General features: G+C 48.9%; 1 protein-coding gene across 2 annotated transcripts; it reads right to left on the bottom strand.

The window, feature by feature from the left end:
- Positions 1–687: 687 nt before the first annotated feature.
- On the bottom strand, positions 688–19,587 carry TMOD1 (tropomodulin 1). Of its 2 annotated transcripts, none has more exons than XM_082336459.1 (11): positions 19,400–19,587; positions 16,706–16,869; positions 14,650–14,806; positions 11,316–11,435; positions 7,914–8,003; positions 7,272–7,402; positions 5,558–5,665; positions 4,180–4,323; positions 3,283–3,427; positions 1,545–1,610; positions 688–765 (listed from the first exon to the last, which is right to left on the bottom strand). In XM_082336459.1, the coding sequence occupies exons 2-10, from the start codon at positions 16,823–16,825 to the stop codon at positions 1,576–1,578; spliced, it is 1,050 nt and encodes a 349-aa protein (XP_082192585.1). In that variant the 5' UTR covers positions 16,826–16,869; positions 19,400–19,587; the 3' UTR covers positions 688–765; positions 1,545–1,575. The 2 variants fall into 2 exon arrangements, with proteins under 2 accessions (XP_082192585.1, XP_082192586.1); XM_082336460.1 differs by having other exon boundaries at positions 723–765; positions 1,551–1,610.
- Between the last annotated feature and the right edge of the window lie 1,088 nt (positions 19,588–20,675).

Below are 20,675 nucleotides of genomic sequence, written 5' to 3'. Positions count from 1 at the left end.
GACCGTTTTCTTCAGACATGCATAGGATAGAAGGATATTAACCCATCCTAAACTGCTCAATTTTTGAGACTCTGTTTTGTAATTGGTGGCCTTAAGTTCCATTTAATCAGGGGGTGGAGATCAATTTTTTCTAAGAAACACAGGGATGCATTTGAAACAGCATCTCCAGCTAACTGACTCAGCAAAAGTCGGTAAAAAAACTGTAATTCACAATTCTTGAAATTAGCCATGTCTCCAGGTAGTAGAAGTGCTTGTTAAACTAGTTGCTCCTCTGTAGTTACTTGAGATCAATTTGGAAAAAAAAAAAATAAAGTATTTTTTTAATACTTCTATAATTTGTGTGCAACAGTTGTATCTTTCACTCATGCATACCACATCCTAACTGTATGAAACACCGTGCAGGAAGTTTATAGAAAAATTAGGTCCCAGGTTAATTAAGAGTCACTTTTACACTGGGATGTACTCTAAACTGAGATTGCATAAAATTGGCAGGTTATTACTGGCTTGAATAGTTTCCAACTCTACAGAAAACATCAACAGTCCTACTGGATAAAATCTTCAACTACAGCCACTAGTTAATTTAAACTGTTAGTGCATAAAACAGAACCCAGGCACCACAAATGCTCTGTCAAGGCACTTTTCGCCTTCAGATTTCCACGGTGCAGCACAGATCACCGGGAACGACCTCCGTAGCCAGGAACTACACTCCAGTTCTGCACTTGGGAAAAATAGGCCCGTTCAACTCTGCAAGTCGTCTCTTCCTCACTGAAAAAGAAGAGGAAGAGGAGTCAGTCACAGCAACAGGAAGATGTGGATGGCAGGCTTGGCTTACCCGCTGTGGAAAGGAGCTGAGAGATGTACTTTCTGCCAGGAAAGAAATAGGATAGCATCAGCTTCTGAATTCCTGCTTTAAGCCATACCCAGTTTAAAATCAAGGAAGGTAAGGTGAGGTTTCTCTCCCTATGAATTTTTAAGGCCAGAAGCTACTTTCGGCCTCACCTCCCTTATTCTACAGTCAATTATATTTCACACAGTTTGTCTTTGTAATCTGACTTTGGCCAAAGCATCATCTGATGCTGACTGAGGTAAAGACAGCAGGAGACGGATGCCACAGTTTTTCCTTTGCTAGTTTTTCTCAATTGCCCTTTCAAATAGAATTTATTTTACTTTTTTTTTTTTAATCTCATTTCTTATCTTAAGCCTTTAGCCTCCAGCCCTCTGATCATGGTTAATGTGGTCAAAGCTACCTCGTATCTACTCTTAAAGTTGATTTACAGCTCTGACAGCTACAGTCATGACTTTTGAAGATATATGTGCGAGGATGAAAGAGAAAAAAAAGAGGTATAAAGAGGATGCAGAAGTTAGCTCATGAGGATGAATGTAAAAGCCTTCATAGTTGGTTCATAGAGAGCATCTTAAAGAACAGAAGCTGTAGGACCAAAACCAAGTTCTGGTAGCATCAGGTGACGGTAGGCAAGAGCACTGAAGTGGAGCACAAGCAGAGAGCTATTGCTGACAGGGAGGAAAATAAAGTTTTTCTGTACTTATACATTGTCCAGGAGTGGAGCTGAGACGCTATTGCCAGGGACCATCAGACCGATGAATACGAGCTGCAAACAAGAACCAAATCAGACAAAAAATGCAGATCTTGATGGTCAAAGAGGCAAAATGCACAACTGTTACATGGAAGGCAAGTTGTGAATTCCTCTCCTTAACAGCAGGAACAATTACAACACTAGATTCAAATCTTCCAGCTGATTACTTTGAATGCCAGCTGCTGCATGGTCATTAAAACCCTTGCTCTGTTCCAAATATAGAAAATAGCAACTCTTTCCTGGTGCAGCTCTCTAGTAACTAGGAATGCAGCTGCAGGCAGAATAAATATGCAGTGAACCGTAATACTACGTATTCTGTGTCGTCCTTGAAGAACTGGTACATACCTCTATGCTTGGCTGTGCTTCCTAGGAGCACAGTACTGGCTGAAGCAAGCAGATTGATTTTTTTTTTTTATTTTTATTTTTAAAACACAACATACTTATCATCTGTCTAAATAAGGCAGCCACTTAAAGCTGGTTTTCTGTGGCTTTTAAACCTGAAGTTGATTCATGAGGGGACAGAAGACCCTGTCTGTGGTGAACCATATGCAGATTAAAATACATGGTTCCAGTTTTCCACCATTTCTTCATGGCTAGCGTTTGTACGTTAGGCCTTTTCTCAGCCCCTGCCTGTTAGCCCTTGCTTTCTAGCTGTGTCTGGCAGAAGGCAGCAGTGCTAGCGGTGGTGGGGGTGTCCCTGGGAGCCTCCAGCCCAGCCTCCCCCTCGCAGCAGGGCTCTGCCTAGCACTGGGTCGGGGCAGCCACCGGCTCTGTCCCTCTGCGTCTTGCAAACCCCCACTCTCCTGGGGAAGGAGTTCTCCCTAATGTAGAAAAAGGACAATCTGCAAACTTTCGCTTATTCCTCCCGCGTGTATTGTCTGCCACTGCAGAGCAGGAGTTCGGGGCTGTCACATGTGTAACCACTATGCAGTTAGGAGCCACCGAGCACGGCGTGGCTGGTGCGCTGGCTGCGTTCAGTACTGCTCTGTGGGACTGATTTCCAGTGCTCTACAGCAGCTTGTAGCCAAGCAATAGAAAGCCTCTGCCGCATGCATGAGCTGAAATGGCAGTCTGCAGCCTTGCCTACATTTTGCTTCACAAGCACTTCTGACCACTTCATTGAGGTATAAAGATAACTCAAAGCCATGTGGCTCCCCACCTCTCCCTAGAAACACTTCCAATTCGTTTTGCTGAAGGGGATGGGCCAAGTCCCACTGCCGTTCAACTCTACTACTTTTCATCTCCTTGTTAAAGTGGGAATGAAGCTGGAGGAAGACAAGCAGTTGGCAGGAATCACAAGCGCTGGCAGCTCACAACCCATGTGCCATATGCTGTATCACGCGCCATTCCAAAGCACGTTAGCAGCTCTCGCTCCTTCCCGACAAGACCTGCTGTTACTGCCAAAAACGCTGCCTCTTCTGAGAGTTTTAGCTGCCCAGCGTCTCCAGGTTTGGAGCACAACCCATCGCCTGCCCAACAGCAGCTGCGTTAGGGAACCTGTCAGTGAAGGCTGCTTTCCTCCTTCAGGAGAAAGGCATCATCAGGCCCTTCAAGAGGTGGTTTCTAATTCAAGCACATCCACTGGAGCCTTCAAGTGAGCAGTTCTGCCTTTCTGCCACTAGGAATTGCCCACAGGCAGAGGGAGGGACCTTCCCGTGCTCCCTGGCTTGCAGCCAGCCCCACTCACCTAGGTCGTTGTTATTCATCATGGCATTGGAGGCGCGGAGCCGGGGACCTTGCTGCGTGAAATGGTACCCGAACTTCAGCAGGGAGGTGTTTTTTTCCAACATGTTCGCGATCTCCATTTCTACTTTGTTGCCCAAGGGCTGGCTCTTTTGAAAACAGAAAACAGAAAAGCAAGCTGGTCAGGTCACAGCGTGATTCAGAGCCAGCACTTAGATCTGCCATCGCCACCCCTTCTCTCCTTCTTTGGACCTGATGGTCCGTTTAGCATTTCTGACTGGAGTTGGTGAAACAAACCTCTGGCCTGTTCCTGGTACAACCGAGCGGCTCCAACTCCTCCAGCAGACATTCCCACAAGTCCTCTGGCCCAAAGACTCTATTTCTTGGACAGATTTGCAGCTAAGAGACGTCTGGAGAAACTATGATTTTGAACTCCCAGTCATCTGTCCCTGCGCTCCCCTTAGCTCAGCGGCTTCACTACTACCCCCTGGGTTTCTGGGGGAGCTAAACTTGTCACAGTGCCTGTACCACTGCACACTCTGGAGCTCTCCTTCTCTTTCCCTTGCATTGTAGCAAAAATTTTCAGTTTTCCTAAATAGGCATTATTATTTAAGTCCCCGCAAGAGCTTGGAGCAAGGCGTAATATTGGGCAGGTGCATCACCGCTCTCCAGGGCAGCACCAGGAACACAGAAAGCTGCTTGCACTGCCACAGCCTTTGTAAATTACTGTAGGTAGTAGCAGATACTGCCCAGGAACTGTAGCAGAAACACGGGGCTGAAACCTCTCCAAAGCAACCTGGCAGCGGCGGCAGGCTGCCACCCTCCACCTTGACCAGCTACTCAATTTCCCGCAACCAGGACGCCTTCACTCGCGCAGAGCTCCCACTCGCGCACGCTTTACCTGGTTGTCGATGCGCAGCTCTATGAGCGACGTGTTGCCCTGGAGCGCTTCGACAACAGCCAGGATCCCTGACCCAGAAATGAAGTTCGATTCCACGTTCAGGCTCTTCAGCGTGTTATTGACCTTCAGCATTTCTGCCAGTGCCTGTGGGCAGAGGCAGGTGGGAAGAGCTGGCAGACAGACAGGCAGGGGCAGAGCACCCCGGAGCAGCGGGGCAACTCCCCCGAGCAACTCCCCTCCCCTCCGGAGGACACCGGGAGGACCCCATGAAAGGCAGAGAGAGAAGCATCTGTCTTGAACAACAAGGGATTCTCCACGTCCAAGACATCCTCCCAAGCAGCACCTCAACCATAATAATCACTTTTGCTTCCCTCAGTGCAGAAGACCAGAACCCCGCTGACCTTATCTGATGATCTCATTTCATAAGCTGCATGGGAAGACCTATCTACATCATGAAACAGAAGGACCAGAAAGTGATGCCCAAGCGGCAGGGTTGATCTGCACCCACTCACACAAAACTTGGCTCCGCAGCTCCCCTGCACAGTGCCCCACAGGCCCTCAAACAGCAGCAGTGCTGCCTGCACAGACTTCTTCCCCAGCCCAGAGTGCCTGAAATAATGTGAGTGCTGTACTCACTCTCCAAAAAGAAGCTTTTTTTCCTAACAGGAAACTGGTGTGCACATGTGTGTGTGGAGGTAGGTAGGAGTGGCCTGGGTGACGAAGAGCAAAAATTGGTTGCAGTGGTGCTGGAAGAGTGTGCAAGGATGCAGCCTGGAAGGCAGCACGAGGGCCAGGCAGAACAGCTCAGCACCTCTCTGCATCCCCACTGATATTTAAGACCGCTTGCAGCAGCCAGGAAGACCATATATCACCCACAGAGACCACGCATAAGAAATGCAGAGTCCTCCTCCTGCACAGGAATATATGAAAGAGAGGCAGAGTAGACGTGTGCAAGGGGAGGGATGGGTGGGCACAGAGCAGCGTGTGGCTTTGTACCGACAGGAACAAACAGCGTGGCCCTGATGTAGGATAAATCAAGGGAGACAAACTGCTTTTACAAAATGCCACTAGGACGTCAGTTCTTGTCTCCCACTCCTTTTCCAGGAGATCCTTGAGGATGAATGTGAGCCCGAATGGGACTAAAGGATTGTGTCCTGAAATCTCTGCAGCTGAAAAAGGAAGCAAAGGAACCGAAGCCTGTCTGTCGCTGGCTTTCACTAGTGCTCCTGAAACTGAAGCACCTGCACCAAATGCCAGAGGTGCAGAATGTGCCAAATGTGACGTAAGGTGCAAAAGCAGTCAGTCAGTAAGTCCGAAAATACCTTGCCCAAGAACGGCTCCTGCCACAACTTTATGACAGTGAGCCGACAGTACTTACGAAAGCAACAGGATCATTGCTCCGTGTCCCAACTATACTGAACTTCTTCACATAGGTGTTATTTTTCAGTGCTTCTGCAAAAGCTTTTAAAGTTGGTATGGGAATATTCTGTGAAAAGAAATGCAGAGAACCTGTGTTATGCCATCATCCGTATAAAGGAACATGCAATACATTTAAACGATACTTTAAATGTCTTATCAAGGTCAAATCACCAAATGCACTGAAGTAATTTAGGAAGGGGTCGACAAATGTTTTTACGAGTTCTTTTGCTATAATCAGCATGGCCTAAGGAGCATGACAATGTCTTCAACCTATTTCCCACTCTGCTCATAGCTCACTGCCTTGATTTGAAGCTACAATGTCTCTGCTGTTTAACTGCCCAGAAACTCAGCTACTTATGATCGCAGGCGCTGTGGGGATGTAAGTAACTAGGATCCATGAGCCTACAAAGCACTGCTACTGCACTTTTTAATGTGAATGACAGCATTGGGCAACATTCATGTCATGTTCAGGAAAATTTCCACCTATGGGGCCTGATCCAGAAAGACCTGGAACGATCTCCTTGCAGTACAAACCACAGACACCGCTGACTGCTTTATACAGCATCCTTTAGGCTAACATTTGCCCTGCTAGGTCTCAGCCCAGAAAATAAATCCATGCTGTTTATTCTCAGTACCTACAAAATGAGTATTTTTTCACTTATCAAACACTTTTTAGATACCCTTTTCAGATGCAGAGATTTTCACCCGTCTAAAATTTTAAGTGGTATCCTTAGCTTGGACTTCTTGCCACACCACTTGGATCCCACCGTGTGGAATCATCTACAATCAAAGTCATCTGCAAAGCCGTAACACAGAGCCCAGCAGCTTACCATCTCCACTGCCACTCCCCAGTTCTCCAAACCGTGTCCCAAAGTCATGAGTCCAACACACAAAAAAAGTGCCTGCCTGCCAGGTCCTCAGCCTGGTGTCCCCAAGGGACATTCAGGATCACTATCCAGCATCAAATACATGAAAGTAAAAATCTTTCTGTTATAGAAAGGTGCAGGCGGCATGGCACAAGTGTTTTGAACGTGCAGGAGCAGTTAACCATGCTCTTGCTATTTGAATATGTCATCATTCAACAGACCCCATGGGATGGGGGTCCTGGAGTCAGGGAGGGCAGATGGAAACTGTATTTTTTTGTATGTGTATGTGTCCCAGAGGCAACATAAGAAGCAGTCCTGATTTGCTTTCTACAAGAAGTAAACAAGTCCCACAGAAGGGATGGGTGGGAGATGCACAGGGCTACCTGCAAGAAGGGAGGTTTCTTCATATTTTCATGGCAAGTGTCAGGATTATGAAGCCTTTTTCCTCCCACCATTTGATCTTACATGAACAGCCCTTCCACCAAATGTGCCTGACTAAGCCATTAAAGCAACCTAGAACACCTTTAACCAGACAGGCTGGAGACGGGTCTCCCACACCACCCTCAACACAGCTTCGCTCTTCCAAGCATCTACAGGAGTCCTGCTGCTATCAACCCCGCACCACTGCCCCACAGCAGGTAACAATGCCTATTGCCCAAAACGGAGACGGGAAGCACTGGTGCTTCTCATCTGGCTACATGCAGTGTTATTATGGTATTACTCTGTGCAGCAAAACAGACTTGGTCTCTGCCATCTGTCTATCAAATGTTTGGTCCTGTTATTAAGAGAGTAGAAAGGAGCAAATACCATAATATTGTTAAGGTTGACTTCCTCAAGGTCAGGATCGTTGCTTTGTATTCGTTTCAGAGTTTCTTCCACATCCGTTGAGTTTGGTTCCTCATCAGGAACTGGTTTGTACTGCGTGGGCTTAATCACACCTGCAGGTGAAAAGCAAGACATGTGAAACTGAAAGCACCCTGGGCAGCAGCATGTTCTCTTTGGGTGTGTTTCTCCTCTTCCAGAAGCAATGTTGGGAGAGTGAAGCATGACCTGACAAACAGACTCAAGATGAAAGACCCAGCAAGCACTCAGCAGCTCCGTCTGTGCTCATGCGTGTCCAGAAATGCTGCCTGGCAGCGGGGCCAACCAGCACTGGACAGCCAGTGCCTGCTGCTACACGCTCTCAGGGTCCAAAACTGGGTGATGGAGGGCACACCGCCTGTGTGGGGCTGTTCCCTGGGCTGTGCTAGCTCCTGGACAGTGCCAGGGCAGTGGCTCAGACCACGCTGGCTCGCACAGGGCAAGGATGCACCAGAGACGGCCCCAGCAATCACAGGGTGCTCTGACAGTCACAGCTCCCACCTTCAGCCTAAAAATAATTCCCACTTTGCCCCCGCTAGCAGCTTCAAAGCCAAACACTGCAGCCTGCTAACACTCTAAATCACTCACTGTTGAGCCCTTCTTTGTTCACGATGGTGCTGCTCCCCAGTGCCTCATAGTACTGCTGGTTACTCATCAAGGTGTGCATGCCAAGGATGGCTACAGAAACAGAAAAGGAGAACACAACTTGAGTTATTGCAGGCTCCAAAGCCAGGAAAAGATGCATACATGCTGTGCTGCCTGGGATGGGGTTCCGCAGTGCATTACCTTTCCCTGTGCAAGCACAGAACAACATACAAAGGTGGGACCAAGCACCTCAGCTGTCATAAATATACAACAGGGCTCAAATGTGCTCCCTTGTTTATTCCAATTTAGCATGATTAATAGGAGAAGAGGAACGTCATCTTGCAGACAAACAGCCAAGGCTTCCCAGTAGCTGACTTGATTCAGCATCATGAAAAAACAGAGAGGGGAAGACAATAAAAGAAAAAAAAAAATCCATTGGTAGGATTTAATCTAAGGGGTCCAGTCCAGCAGGAGCCTGCACATCCTCATCACCCTTGCTCACCTGGGCACGTGCCACCACTGCGACACTCCAGTTTTTGAGATGAGCTGTGCCCCATGCAGAACAAAATCGACCCCTCGGGCAGCAACCTACGAGGTGGCTGTCATCCGAAGCGTGGCAACGCACATCACGTTTTTACTCAACAACAAGTGGTGGTGGTGTGCTTTGAATCGATCTTTGTATGCTTGCAAGTTGACATTGTGAGAAGCTAAAGCTCTGCTGGCTCGGTTGAAATGCAGAAAGTGATGGTATGAACAAAATTCAAAGACTGTAAGAGCCCAAAAGCCAAACTTCTGCCAATTTGTGTATCTATCTCAGGCTCATCACTGCAAAACCAATATGCAAATGCACATAGAAACGTGCCCAGGGGGATCTGCTGACTTTCTTGCCAGCTGCAAATGAGCAGTGGGAAGCCAATGGCTTAGAAACATTTGGGCAAAGATTCAGTTTATAAAAATAACCCTGCTACTCACAGAAAGTTCATGTTTGAAAATAAACTGCTTTTTTAATCAACTTTTTTTTTTTTAAATAGCTATATGACTTTCTAAAGAAAAATGCAGACACGTGAATACTTGTTATACACAGACACATTTGAACAAATCTTGACCTCCAGATGGGCAGAGTGATTAAAATAAATAAAGGACAAATCTCTCCCTAAAATTCAAGCATGCCACCACAAAGGCACTTTGCTTTCCCATGAGCTGCTCCTCTTATGCTTGGCTGGTACCAGTCCATCACCATTTGCTCGGTGCTTTGGCCAAGAAGGGCTGGGAGTTGCAGGAGAAAGCTATCCGTGAGGCCCATCACATGAATGGCATCTGTTACGGTGACAGCTCACCGTGACTCCAGGTCTGGGTTGCACAGGCAGGACAGCCTGCAGCAAAGGGTGTCAACAAACACCACCATCCACTTCCCCACACCCCCCAGCACATCCCTGGTTGGATTGCACAGAGCCGAGCAGTCTCCATCTGAAAGTCTGAGTGAGGTTGGGCACTTTGAGTTTGCTTGTTTGTATTTTAGCCCGCCCTCTTCTCTGCCATGTACTCACAGCTGAAATTTTCAGGAGTGCCACACAGCTCAGAGAAGTAATTTGCAGGCTCAGCATTTTGGGAACACACATACACCCCAAACACAGCTTACTCTGACAATGAAATCTCTCCACCAGCCAAGACTGTGACTATCTGGACTCCAGATAGAGGGAATGATCTGCTCTTATGACCACTTGGGGTTTTGGGGGGCTAGAGTTTGTGCTGGTAGACAAGGACCTGCTGTTTGTAAGTCTGGTGCTTACTGTTTATTATCCAAAGGAACTCAAGCAGAACGAAGGCATCCCATTTCTGCCTCCCCCAGCTGACCAAAGGCACAGGAGCCCTTCCAGGACTTGCTGGGAGCCACCCACAAGAGCTATCCTACTGGTCTCGCCAAGGAAGGGATCCAATACACCACGGTTGACAACAAGCTCTGCTAAACAGGCAGGAGCTGTTTCATAGCCTTAGCAAACTTGGAAAAGCAACGCTGTCACTGTCAATATTGAGATTTCAGCACAGCTTGTATCACATCAGTTCTGCTGCCACTTCAAGTGTATTCTCCCAACAACTGCCGAACAAGCTGCCCTGAACAGCATTTCTCTGTGAAAATAATTCCTGCACAGATCTGGAGCTTAGAAAGGCAGATTTTATAGGACAGGGCTTTATAGGACTCTAGGAGTACAGTAAAAAAGCAAAACCCAGAGATACAATGCTTGGCCAGGGTACATATGTTGGAAGCCTTAATGCAGAAACACATTTCTAAGCCAGAATATGATATTACATAGAAGATGTCTAGTTGGTGTGGTTATTCAACAGGCTATCTTACATATTTCTGGCAAGGAAGATACTGCTAGGGAGTATGGAATTCTGAAGGAGACAGAACTGAAGAAGAAGCCAGTAGCACTGAAATAGTCATCGTCTGCTAGACCAGCAGGAGACATGTGAGCTCGGGGTGTTCATACGCTCCTTTGGCCAAGGCATATCCTACCCCAGTCACAAAGCTAAGCCCATGCCACTGGCTTCAGCAAGATATCAATGTTGTCATCTCTGAAGTGGCAGAGCAATGAGGCTTGCAGGGGGTCACCTCCACTCAGACAACACTGACTGAAAAGCAGTAAGGGAACGCTGCTTGACCTTACCTAGCATGGAGGCGTAAACCCCTCAGATCGGGATCATGCCTGTCCTCCTCGGTTTGCACGGGGCTTGTTTAGCCTGGTGAAGAGCATGCTGTCGGGGCCTGATCAGCACCTGCAATCGCTCTGTCCCCCTCTCCAGCTCGCTATGCATTCCAACCTGCTTCTCAGTCATCGTGAAGTACACCAACCTTTTGCTGGATTCCCCCACCCCGGAGCTAACACTCACAAAACTGACCAACTGCACAAATTGCAAGAAATCCGTAGCCTTAAAATGTATTGGAAAAGCTCTTTAACAAACAGCAGCCCTGAGCATCCATTGAAAGACTGCTCTAACCTGACAGCTCCTTTAATAGGTTGCACAAGAAATCCACATTCTCACTGGGTCTGCTTGATTGTTTCCTAGAGGTTTGGCTTGAAGAAAGCTGTGCTCCTGAAGGTGACAGGCTGCAATTTGCAAGATTCAGTGGAAGAGACAGGAGAAGAGATCAAGCAGCACACTCTGTTCCTTTGATAAATCCTTATTCTCCCTCCTCAGCTCTGGTCCGTGCTCCCGATTAAATCACATGGGCCGAGAGTAACTTCAAATATATGCTTCTTTTTTAACAAAGAAATAAATCCTGTCAAAACTGACAGCATTCAGATAAACAGCAAAAAGCTCAATAGCTCATTTCCCACAAAAGAACAGACAAAAAGAAACTAGTAGTTGAACAACTTGAACCCCCGATTCATGTGAAACTTTTACCAGCAATGTCACAGAGCTCTGCATCAGAGGCATTAGCAAGGGCTTCCTCCAGTTCCGGCTCCAGAGTCACACTTTCCAGAACAGGATCCATTGGCTTCTGCTTGGGGATCCAAGCTTTTCCTATAAATGCAAAGTGAGGTCACTCTCAGTACAGCTATAGCACCTGTTTCACAACTAGCCGTGCAGATGCATTTCCATGGGGTGAGATTTGCACAGTGGAAAGGACAGCGAGGGCACAAGGACCTAGAGAAAAATCAGAGGAGACACTGAATCCCTTCCCGTTAGCTTGGTCTGAGTCCTGCCACGATGTGAGCCAGCAGGCACCTGCCAGGCAGCTCCAGCTGCAGAGCTGGATGCTTTCACCAGCGCAGAGGGCTGCATCTACAAAAGCCCAATACTACGTTTGTACAGGACGATGACTGTTCAACATACAGCGCTCAGAAAGCCACACACTGCCTGACCCTGCAGGACTTCACGTCTTTGAAGGCTGCATAAAAGGGATGGAGATTTGCCAGCGCTCACACGGACCAAGAGAGGCCAGTGGCCCAGATCCAGCACTGTGCAGGATTGGTCCTGCCACTGAGACAGTTCCTGCTGCTAACTCCAAATGCATGGTGGCAGGGCAAATGGCACATTAGTCAAAAGAGGGTGGAAAGGAGGTGGTGGAGGGGGTCTGGCAGCAGGCAGGGACAGCAGCCGGTCATCCAGCGAGCACACGGGATGCAAGGAGGAGCAGGCTTGGGGCAGCTGGTCTGGCTCAACGTTGCTGCAGAGGACAGTAGGGCAGGCGGGAGAGACACAGAGGGCAAGCCAGATGGAGACCTCTGTGCTCTGTCTCCCAGGACAGCAACAGGCCAAGGAACATGCCTTTTCCTTACAAGTCAGAGGTGCAAAGCAACAGGTACAGGTGGTAAGGCAAAGCTGCCATCTCAGCTGTTCCCTTGTGGCCTTTTCCTAACGGGGGCTGCCCACGTGGACAAGGGGCTGTGCAGCGAGTGACGCAGCTCCGGCCCAGCTCCGAATGCTGTGGGCTCCCCAGCACTCCCCCATCCCATTGCCCAGGATGGTCACCAGGCAAGCCACAACCCTTCCTCTGCCGGAGCCGGCTGCGTCCCAGGGAGGCGTGGGGCAGTAGATGGGGTGCATGGCACTGCATGGCTGCTCCCAGCTCCTAGCTGCTCACACCAACGGGTGGGCAGATCTCTCTGCAGAGGCTGAACGGGTCAGGGCTGAGATTTCACAACGGGGCACCTACCTGCAACCGTCCCTGCCACCAAAGAAAAAAGAGAGGCTCGTGGTGTTTTAACACACCACAGCAGGGAGCAGTCCGTTGGGTAAACCCAGTGCTGCTGCAGGACGGGAGGAGGGGAGGGATCCCACAGCATTTCAGAGCAGTCCCCTCCCCTGAAATAGTCCAGGATCGCTGCAGAGAGATAGCGAGTGCAAAGCTCTCGGCCCAGCATGCCAGCCAGGACTATTTTTGTCCCTCCTCTGAAACCAGAGTCAGCGGCACCAAAGGGGAGAAACAAAGATCCTGCTGCTCAGGGATGTGCAGAGACAGAAGGGGCTAAATTTAGCCTCAAGGAAGAAGCAACTGCGCTTTGGGCTCCCCCGGTACGAAATGGAGGCTGCTATAAACAGCCTTTTGCAAAACGGCCCATCTCCTGCCTGCGCGCTGCCGCCCTGACGAAGAGGGCAGGAATCTGCCTCCTGGGACACAGCTGCTCTCGCAAAAATAGGCAGAGCGTCACGTGTGCCTGCACGGCCAGGCACCTTCTGGGTACTCTGCAGCAAAATGTCTGGGGAGGGCTGGCCCCCTCAGCCCTGGCTTGGTGCGCAGACCCAAAACCCTTGTCCCACCAGACACACGGCTCGGCAAACCGTGCGCACCATCTGGTCAGTTCAGCAGGGAATAGGCAAAACAGGGCGAACTTAATTCCACCGTCACACAGTAACTCTTTTTGACACCTCAGTGTCATCAAAGCTTCTGGGTTCTGATTCTAGAAAGTTTCATATCTCAGTCTGGCTTTATTACAAGTTTGAACTTTAAATTAAATGGCGCATGCAAACACATTATATATCATAATACAGCATGTATGCACACACCAACTCCCACCCTGTCCAGCAGCATGGCCAGGGAGAGCACCTCCCATGGCAAACTAGTAAATCACCCTCTGAACTGCAAACGTGGTGATTTATTTCCAGCTCTGCCACAACTGTGAATACATAATTTACCATCTCTGGCTCAGAGTCAATGTAAGTAGGGCCTTCACTCAACAGCGTATTACAAGTGAAAATATGTTTAATGTGTTTGAGATCACATCAGATTGAAATATGATTAGCTCAGACCAGAAGCTGAAGACTTAAAATGCCTGAAATACCTCCATCTCCTGCGGAGCACAGCTACTACCTGCTGGGCTAGCCAGGCGGGTAGCCAATGCTGGGCTGGGGTACATTTGAAGTTGAAGCTTCTTTTTTGACATGGGGCAACCAGTAGTGCGAACAGCATACAACCAGATCTGCTGCTGCAGGGGGACCATGGTACAGAGGGAGACACAACAGCAGAAAAAAGCTGCTGAGAAGCTCCTGGAACCCAGAGGCAGGGACTGACCGGACCATATTCCACATCAGATGATATTCAGAGTGCTGATGGGAGCAGAAAAGTCCTTTGGATAATGGCACATGTCCCAGGAGAAAAGGAAAAGATGCCAGGAGAGGAAAGAGAAGAGGCAGAGCAACCCCCCTGCTCACAGGCCCCAGGGCCACGCAGAGCAGGGGTGCAGCAGCCGTCGCAGGGCACAGTGCAGGAAGACAGAAACATGCAAGCTGCAGGAGACTGCGCAATGGGGCTGGGGTTGTCAAGAAGGGATGAAGACTAGATGGGAACTGTTGGGACCATCACAGCTGAGCGGAGCTGTGGAGTTTCTCTGTACCATGAAAGGCAACGGTGGAAGACAGAGTACAGCCTGCAGAGCTCACAGAAGGACAGGGCAGAAGAGGAACAAGAAAGTACAGAAGATGATGTCCTCCCCAGAGCCTGATACAGCTGCCGTGGGATGGGGAGGGAATGAGGCTGCACAGTGGTACAGCCTCTGTCCATCATTTAACGACATACCGGGTGGGACGCAAATCAGCAAGCGCATGGACCTCTCGGGCACACCCCAGTTTAACAGCCAGCCTGGGCTGCGGCTAGACAGCAGAGAGAGCAGATCCGCCACCCCAATGGTGTCAAAATGAAGTTGTGCTCAGTAATGCGGGTCAGATACAACCCTTCTGCTGTGCACCCACTGTGCCTTTGTCATGAGATACTCAGCATGGCAAAGGATGACCATACCTCTCTTTTCACCCGTGAAAGGAACCAAGTCTTCTCTGTCTTTAACGTCCTTTGCCTGCTTTTCTAGGTGGGCCATGAGTTCCTCCCTTTTGAACGGGCCGGTTGGTGGCTTTTGCGTCTGATCCCGCTGCCTGAGCCCTGCTGGCAGCAATGCGTTCTAGGCACAGAGAGGAGAAACATGGGTTATCTGTGCAGGCCATGGTCCCCATCCATCAAATGCTCTCCCCTCTCCACTTTCCTCATTGCACTGTCTTTCTTCCACACTGCTGGACAATTTGCTTCTCCTTGTGCCAGAGGTTGTCTCCATCCAACCCCACTGATTCCCACATCATCTAAGACACATGATGCTCCTTCTCCCCTCCAATTTCAAAAGCTGGCTCCACTACAAGATCTCCATGCTGCCAAGTGGATATTTCTCTACAACAGCAGCTCCAGCCCTTTCTCTGGGCGCTCTCAGCCATGACCTCCTGCTCCTCCTAGCCTCTTCCCACACCCTCACCATTTCTGCTGCCTCTTCGCAACAGTCGCAGCGCCAGAACCAAGCTGCTAAACTCAACTATCTTCTCCCTATACGTGTCCGTCTGAGTGCCCGCACGCCCCAAGTGTCCCAACAAGAATCAGTTCAGGGAAATCCCATGGTCTTTCACAGGGCAGATCAGAGAGCTGCGGTGGTCTCTTCTGCCTTTCGTGATCCATCACGAAACGACAGGCAGGGTCTTGCAGAGAAGGTCACTCCGTTGCAGAACAAAACCCCTGCGAACCTCAGCCCTTTTTCGAACAGCCTCCTTGTTATTCAGTCACATTAGCCACCATGGGAAGTTGCTTTGTGCCTGACACATACGGCACGTAAGCACCTGCTTATATTTAAATATAGAACAGCCTTAATGCAGTAAGACAGACTATTCCCAGATTTGACACTAAGCATGTTCTTTAAAGCTTGGCTGGATAGAAGTCAACATTTACTTTTCAAGACATCCAAGGTGATTTTGAACAACACGCTGATTTTTCCATGCCCAACTAGTAAAAAGAATTCATTACAATTTAAATCTGTATGGGTGAAAAGCCTGGGAAGAAAAATGACTAATAGGAAGCAATTAGACTTGGGCAGCCTTGGAGGGCAACAGAAAACTGTGCTAATGCACAAGCAGGGAGGCATAGGGAACAGCTTGCTTCCTCAGGCTTCGTGCTGTGAGAGGTGACCATGAGATCTTCATGCTTTAACTCCTGTACTCAGGCTACACCTGTACTGACAGATGTTTGCAACTATTTTACCTTTCTGCACCTTTCACAGAATGCTGCCTGACTCTGTGTCTTCTGAGGCAGCTGTGACCAGCCCATCAGCCCATACGCTTAATCCCAGGAGCTAGCCTGCCACGTCTTAATTATTTTCCTGTGTTACAATTAAAAATACTGCTGATGCAACCTACACTGCCCATCATTTCCCCCAGAAACACTAACTGCACGTTGCAGGAACAATTTCTCACTTGGCAGTGCCTAGCCTCATCATCTAATGTTGCCGTAACCCAGAGGCCTGCCAGTTGGCTCTGCATACCCCCTGCTAGGGCCACAGGACAATGTTGCCTCCAAAAAGCTTTCATTGCTGGGCACCAGCAGGCCCAACGTTTGCATACGCACAGCTCCGACTGATGTTAGGAGGTTGCTAAAAAGCAATTGTCCCATTTTGCAAAACTCTGGGATTTGGATTTCTACCTAAATGGAGGAAAATACAGACCATTTGCAGAGATGCAGTTTCTGCAGCTTTACTGCCCTGCACCAGCACTGGTTCACATTGGTGCTGCAAATCACAGTGCTCGTCACACTGGAGCATGCACGCCAGGGCAAGGGCATGGGAATATCAGAGAAACAAAATCCCACGTGTAGCCCGTGCTTGCAATGGCAAGACTGCTTCTGCTCATCTGCAGACAGTCTCTTCCATCCTTGCACAGAGTACAGGCTCTGCAAAGGATCCCACTTAAATACAGATTATTAACGCAGCCAATTCCCCCACAATTTCTGAGATTTACCACCTAGCAAATCTCATGTAAAAATGACTTACATCAGGATCCAGCTCTTCCAGTTCATTCTCTAACTTCCTGAGCTCCTCCTCTGTCAGAGCTCCAAGGATCTTGTCTTCATCCAGGTCTCGGTATTTTTCTAGCTCCTTTCTGTAAGACATCTTAGAGGAGTCTCGTGAATCTCACTTTTATGCCGAAACAGGACCTGAAATGAAAACAAGAAGCGTAACACTGAATACATGAAACGTGACACTGCAGCGCGGCTGGTCAGGGAACGCTGAATACCACGTTGTTGCAGAAGATTTATGCTTAAAGCGTGGCTGACTTCAAAGCCAGGTCAGATTGCTCAGGCCCTCCCCGTCCACATTCTACATGCAAGTAACAGCCCGTGGTCGTGAGAGTGGCACAACTTCAGCAGCACATTGCCCCATCACGGACTCACAGGGCAGCACTGAGGAAGTGCTTTGTACAGGACCCTGGCTAGGGATGTCTTTCTCCAAGCAATGCTAGATGTTAAGGAAGCGTCCTATGCATTTATTTCCTTGAAGGACAACAAACCACAAATCACGAAGTCTGCAGGTCTCATGCCCTTACAAGCCCCCAGTGACACTTTCCTGCACATGGCACTCCCCATAACGTCACCAGGTGGGAAAACAGATTTGTAGCATCACTGATCACCTCTGAGCCCTGCAGACCTCCACGAGGCTACAGAGCGTGGCACTCCTTCCCGTGCTTTAAAGCCACAAGGAGATCAGGAAGTATTATCCACTCGTGTTCAGGAGGCTGCCAATTAAAGATGCTGTTTAGTGACCCACCTTCCCTGAGACAACACGTGTTTGCACTGCTGCAAGCTAAGCAGCTGACCCCGAGTGTTACCGTATGTCTAAACCAACCCTTCAAGAAGAGAAGTGGGAGTAACACACTAAATGACCTATCCAGATAATCCCTGCTGACCCAGGGGTTTGTTCCATGTCTCCTAATATGAAATGCCATACACAATCACACGCACGTAACTGGACCTCTGCCAGCTCTAAAAGACTATAGCAGACCTTCTGCGAAGGTCAACTTGTTTAAAATAAGCAGGTGGGTTAAAAATACACTCACTACAACACACAAGAGTGTATCCAACTCTGCTTTTTTGCTGAAAGTTTCCTTCTGTTCCATAGCACTATCTGTATATTTACATTTTTTTGGCTCAATTTTTGCAGAGAATATTGAACCAGCATAGATAACTTAAAGTGACTTTTCCTACGGTTTAAAAAAAGTTTTGCTATTCTCTCAAGTGGCATTTACATTAAAATAACAGCAAGGCCTGTGCATTTTTCAAGGAGCCAAACATCTTTTGAGTTTCTACAAATAGCTTCTTTTCAGCTTCTGTGGAGCGTCAGAGCCCTACCCCGAGTCAGATCTCTCCAGTTTGCTCATCTTCTCAGGGCAGGTCATGCTTTTATGATCGCTCTTCATTAGCGGAGAAGTCTCTTTATACAACTTACAATGCAGCTGCTGTTCCAGATAGGAAAATTATCTTTAGCTTGGTCACAAAAGGGCACATTAACGCACACATGGCTCGACAGCAAGCCCTTAAATTTAGAGCCGTCATCTGGTCGGACGTTCGGTTTCCCACTGGTGTGATGGCAATTCCTGCATCACTCGCATTCCTGCAACTCGCCACGTCGGAGGTGGAGCGCCAGGAGACAGTGCCTCCTTGACGGGAGGAACAGCCCCCCAGCCTCCCACGGCCGTGAGCCGAGAGGGTGAAAACCAGCTTTTCGTTGGGCTGGTTTGCTCCGCGCGGCGACAGGCAACCTGCAGGCACCAGGGCGGAGGGCAGCAGGAGGGCGAAGGAGGAAGCACGGGCTATGGGGCTCAGTGGGTTTGGCTAAGTGAGGTGGTGGGGACCCCAGCACTCCTGCGCTTTACCAGTCCCCTGTGGCAGCCAGTGCAAGGCATCTCGAGATGCGAGGCTGATGCACAGCAGCCACGCAACCATGCACCGGTTAGGCCAAGAGCCACATCCAGCAGCTCAGCCCCAGCAAGGCTGCCCTTCTGGTTGGCATAGAAAAAAGCAGAGTCTTTATCACAATTACTCACAAAGACTTGTCATTACAGCAATTATTATTACTCTGATGCGAGAGATCCTAGAAAAGCATCCTGGACCTGGATCTGGAGACGTGCTGTGCTACTGCGACCTTAGCTTGAAGTGCATGAACCATGACTAGTCTGTATTTTATATTATATTTTCAGTTTTGACTATTCTGCCGTGGAAGGAACTGGACCTAAGAGCAGGCAGGAAGGCAGAGAATAACCCACCCCAGGTTGCTAAATTCCCTGTAACGGCTTAAAATACCCACACTTGCTGTGCACGCGGCAATCTCTGTCTTGGCTACGTGGGGACGACTGCTCCCAGAGGCAGCCACAGCCCCTTCCCAGCAGCCAGGGGCAGCCTGCAAGCGGCGGCTCGGCTGGGACCAGAGCGCAGCCTTTGCAGGGCTGACCTTGTTGCCTCCCGCCAGAAGGACGGAGACTGTCAGCACCAAGAGGCGAAAGGCAGGACAGACGTCGGGTGTCAGCGTGCATGGGCAACGCTTCTGGAAAGCGCTCCAGGTTTCAAAGCATCTTGCAGAGATACGAAGCAGGGGCTGCATATAGCAAAGGCCTTGAGGGTTGAGGACAGGTGCAGAGCCTGCTGAAACACAGCTGAAATCCCCGCGGGGAGAATTTCGTTTGCTACGTACCCCAAGCAGAGCTGCTGGGAGGGGACAGTGCCCTCACAGCCTCGCCGGTGCAGCCGGACGGCGTTGACGACTCGTGCGGCTCCCGTGGGGAGTGCGTCGGGAGCGCCAACCGTGCCCGCGGCGGCAGGACGTTTTGTACCGCTCCCTGGCCCACCAAACGAGCCACGCAGGTTTAGCGTCGCATCCTCCAGCACAGCCTCCAGGACCCATACGTTCACTGGCTCTCCCTTATCTCCACATCCCAGGCCTCTTCTACCCTATCTTGCTAACGAGTGCTGGGAGAAAAAGCAAATAGGCCGTCTGCTGTAAATGGGAAGAGGGCTTTGTACTGCCAGAAGTAAGAAAGCAGGTAAATTCTGCCTAAGCATAATTGTTTTAAATTACACAATGTGCTGAAACACCCACCTCCACAACCAGCTCTCCCTGACCCATGCTAGGGTTCAAACATGGTTTAACACAGGTCCCCCCCCCTTAACCTGCACTTCAAAAATAAGATCCTCCAATGCAACTGCAGTATTATATTCAAATTTTAAATCCACACACTTCTGGACATTCAGGAAAGAGTTAACCCTAATTCACCACAGATCTCCTCCATCAAATCTATTCTCAATGCCTTCCTAAGATGGCAGCTTTGATTTCTTGCTGTTTTTCATTAAACCTACCAATACACTTTTCATTAAATCAACAAAGGAAGCATCACAACAATATATATATGTAATATACATAAGCTGAACAGGACTAACACTATTACAATTTTAAGTCCTCAAAAAATTGAAATTTAAATTGACTACCAAGATAGCAGGATATTAGGTCTCATTGTCCAAAATATTCATCAGACACATTAGAGGACAGCCCAAACACTTGCACTCAATAAAAGAGCACACAAGTTGGTATGCATGAAGACCAATAAAAAGGTTCAAGGAGAAAAATGAAATCGGATGGGAGATGAACATTCACCATAGGTTGTCTACAGGGAAGACTGTTCCTATCATGAATATAGGAAAACAAAATAAAAAGGCAACATTAGTGATTATGCAGGGGATGGAATAGCTTCATTCTGAAAACTGCTGAACAAACAAATGGATGCTGTAGAACAAGTGAAAATGAAAAGCATCTCATACGACTCTGGAAATACTCCTTTCACCGCTCTGTACCGATACGGCCCCGCTGCAGCACTGTCTCCTTTCTGGGGCACCAAAACCTGAGAGCAGCACCGACCTCCGCGCAGGAAACCAGTGGAGACCCAGGGAAGGTGGCCCACGCAGGACCACTGTGT

Source organism: Platalea leucorodia, assembly GCF_965183815.1.
Source record: "Platalea leucorodia genome assembly, chromosome: Z".
NCBI classification, from domain to species: domain Eukaryota; kingdom Metazoa; phylum Chordata; class Aves; order Pelecaniformes; family Threskiornithidae; genus Platalea; species Platalea leucorodia.
This window is presented reverse-complemented; position numbering and strand designations above follow the sequence as displayed.

Coding starts and splice junctions, on each gene's coding strand:
- TMOD1 (XM_082336459.1), bottom strand. CDS start 16,825: ATGTCTTACAGAAAGGAGCTAGAAAAATACCGAGACCTGGATGAAGAC. Junction 4,324..5,557: donor GCAATGATCCTGTTGCTTTC/GTAAGTACTGTC, acceptor CTCTGCCCACAG/GCACTGGCAGAAATGCTGAA. Junction 3,428..4,179: donor AGCTGCGCATCGACAACCAG/GTAAAGCGTGCG, acceptor TGTTTTCAAAAG/AGCCAGCCCTTGGGCAACAA.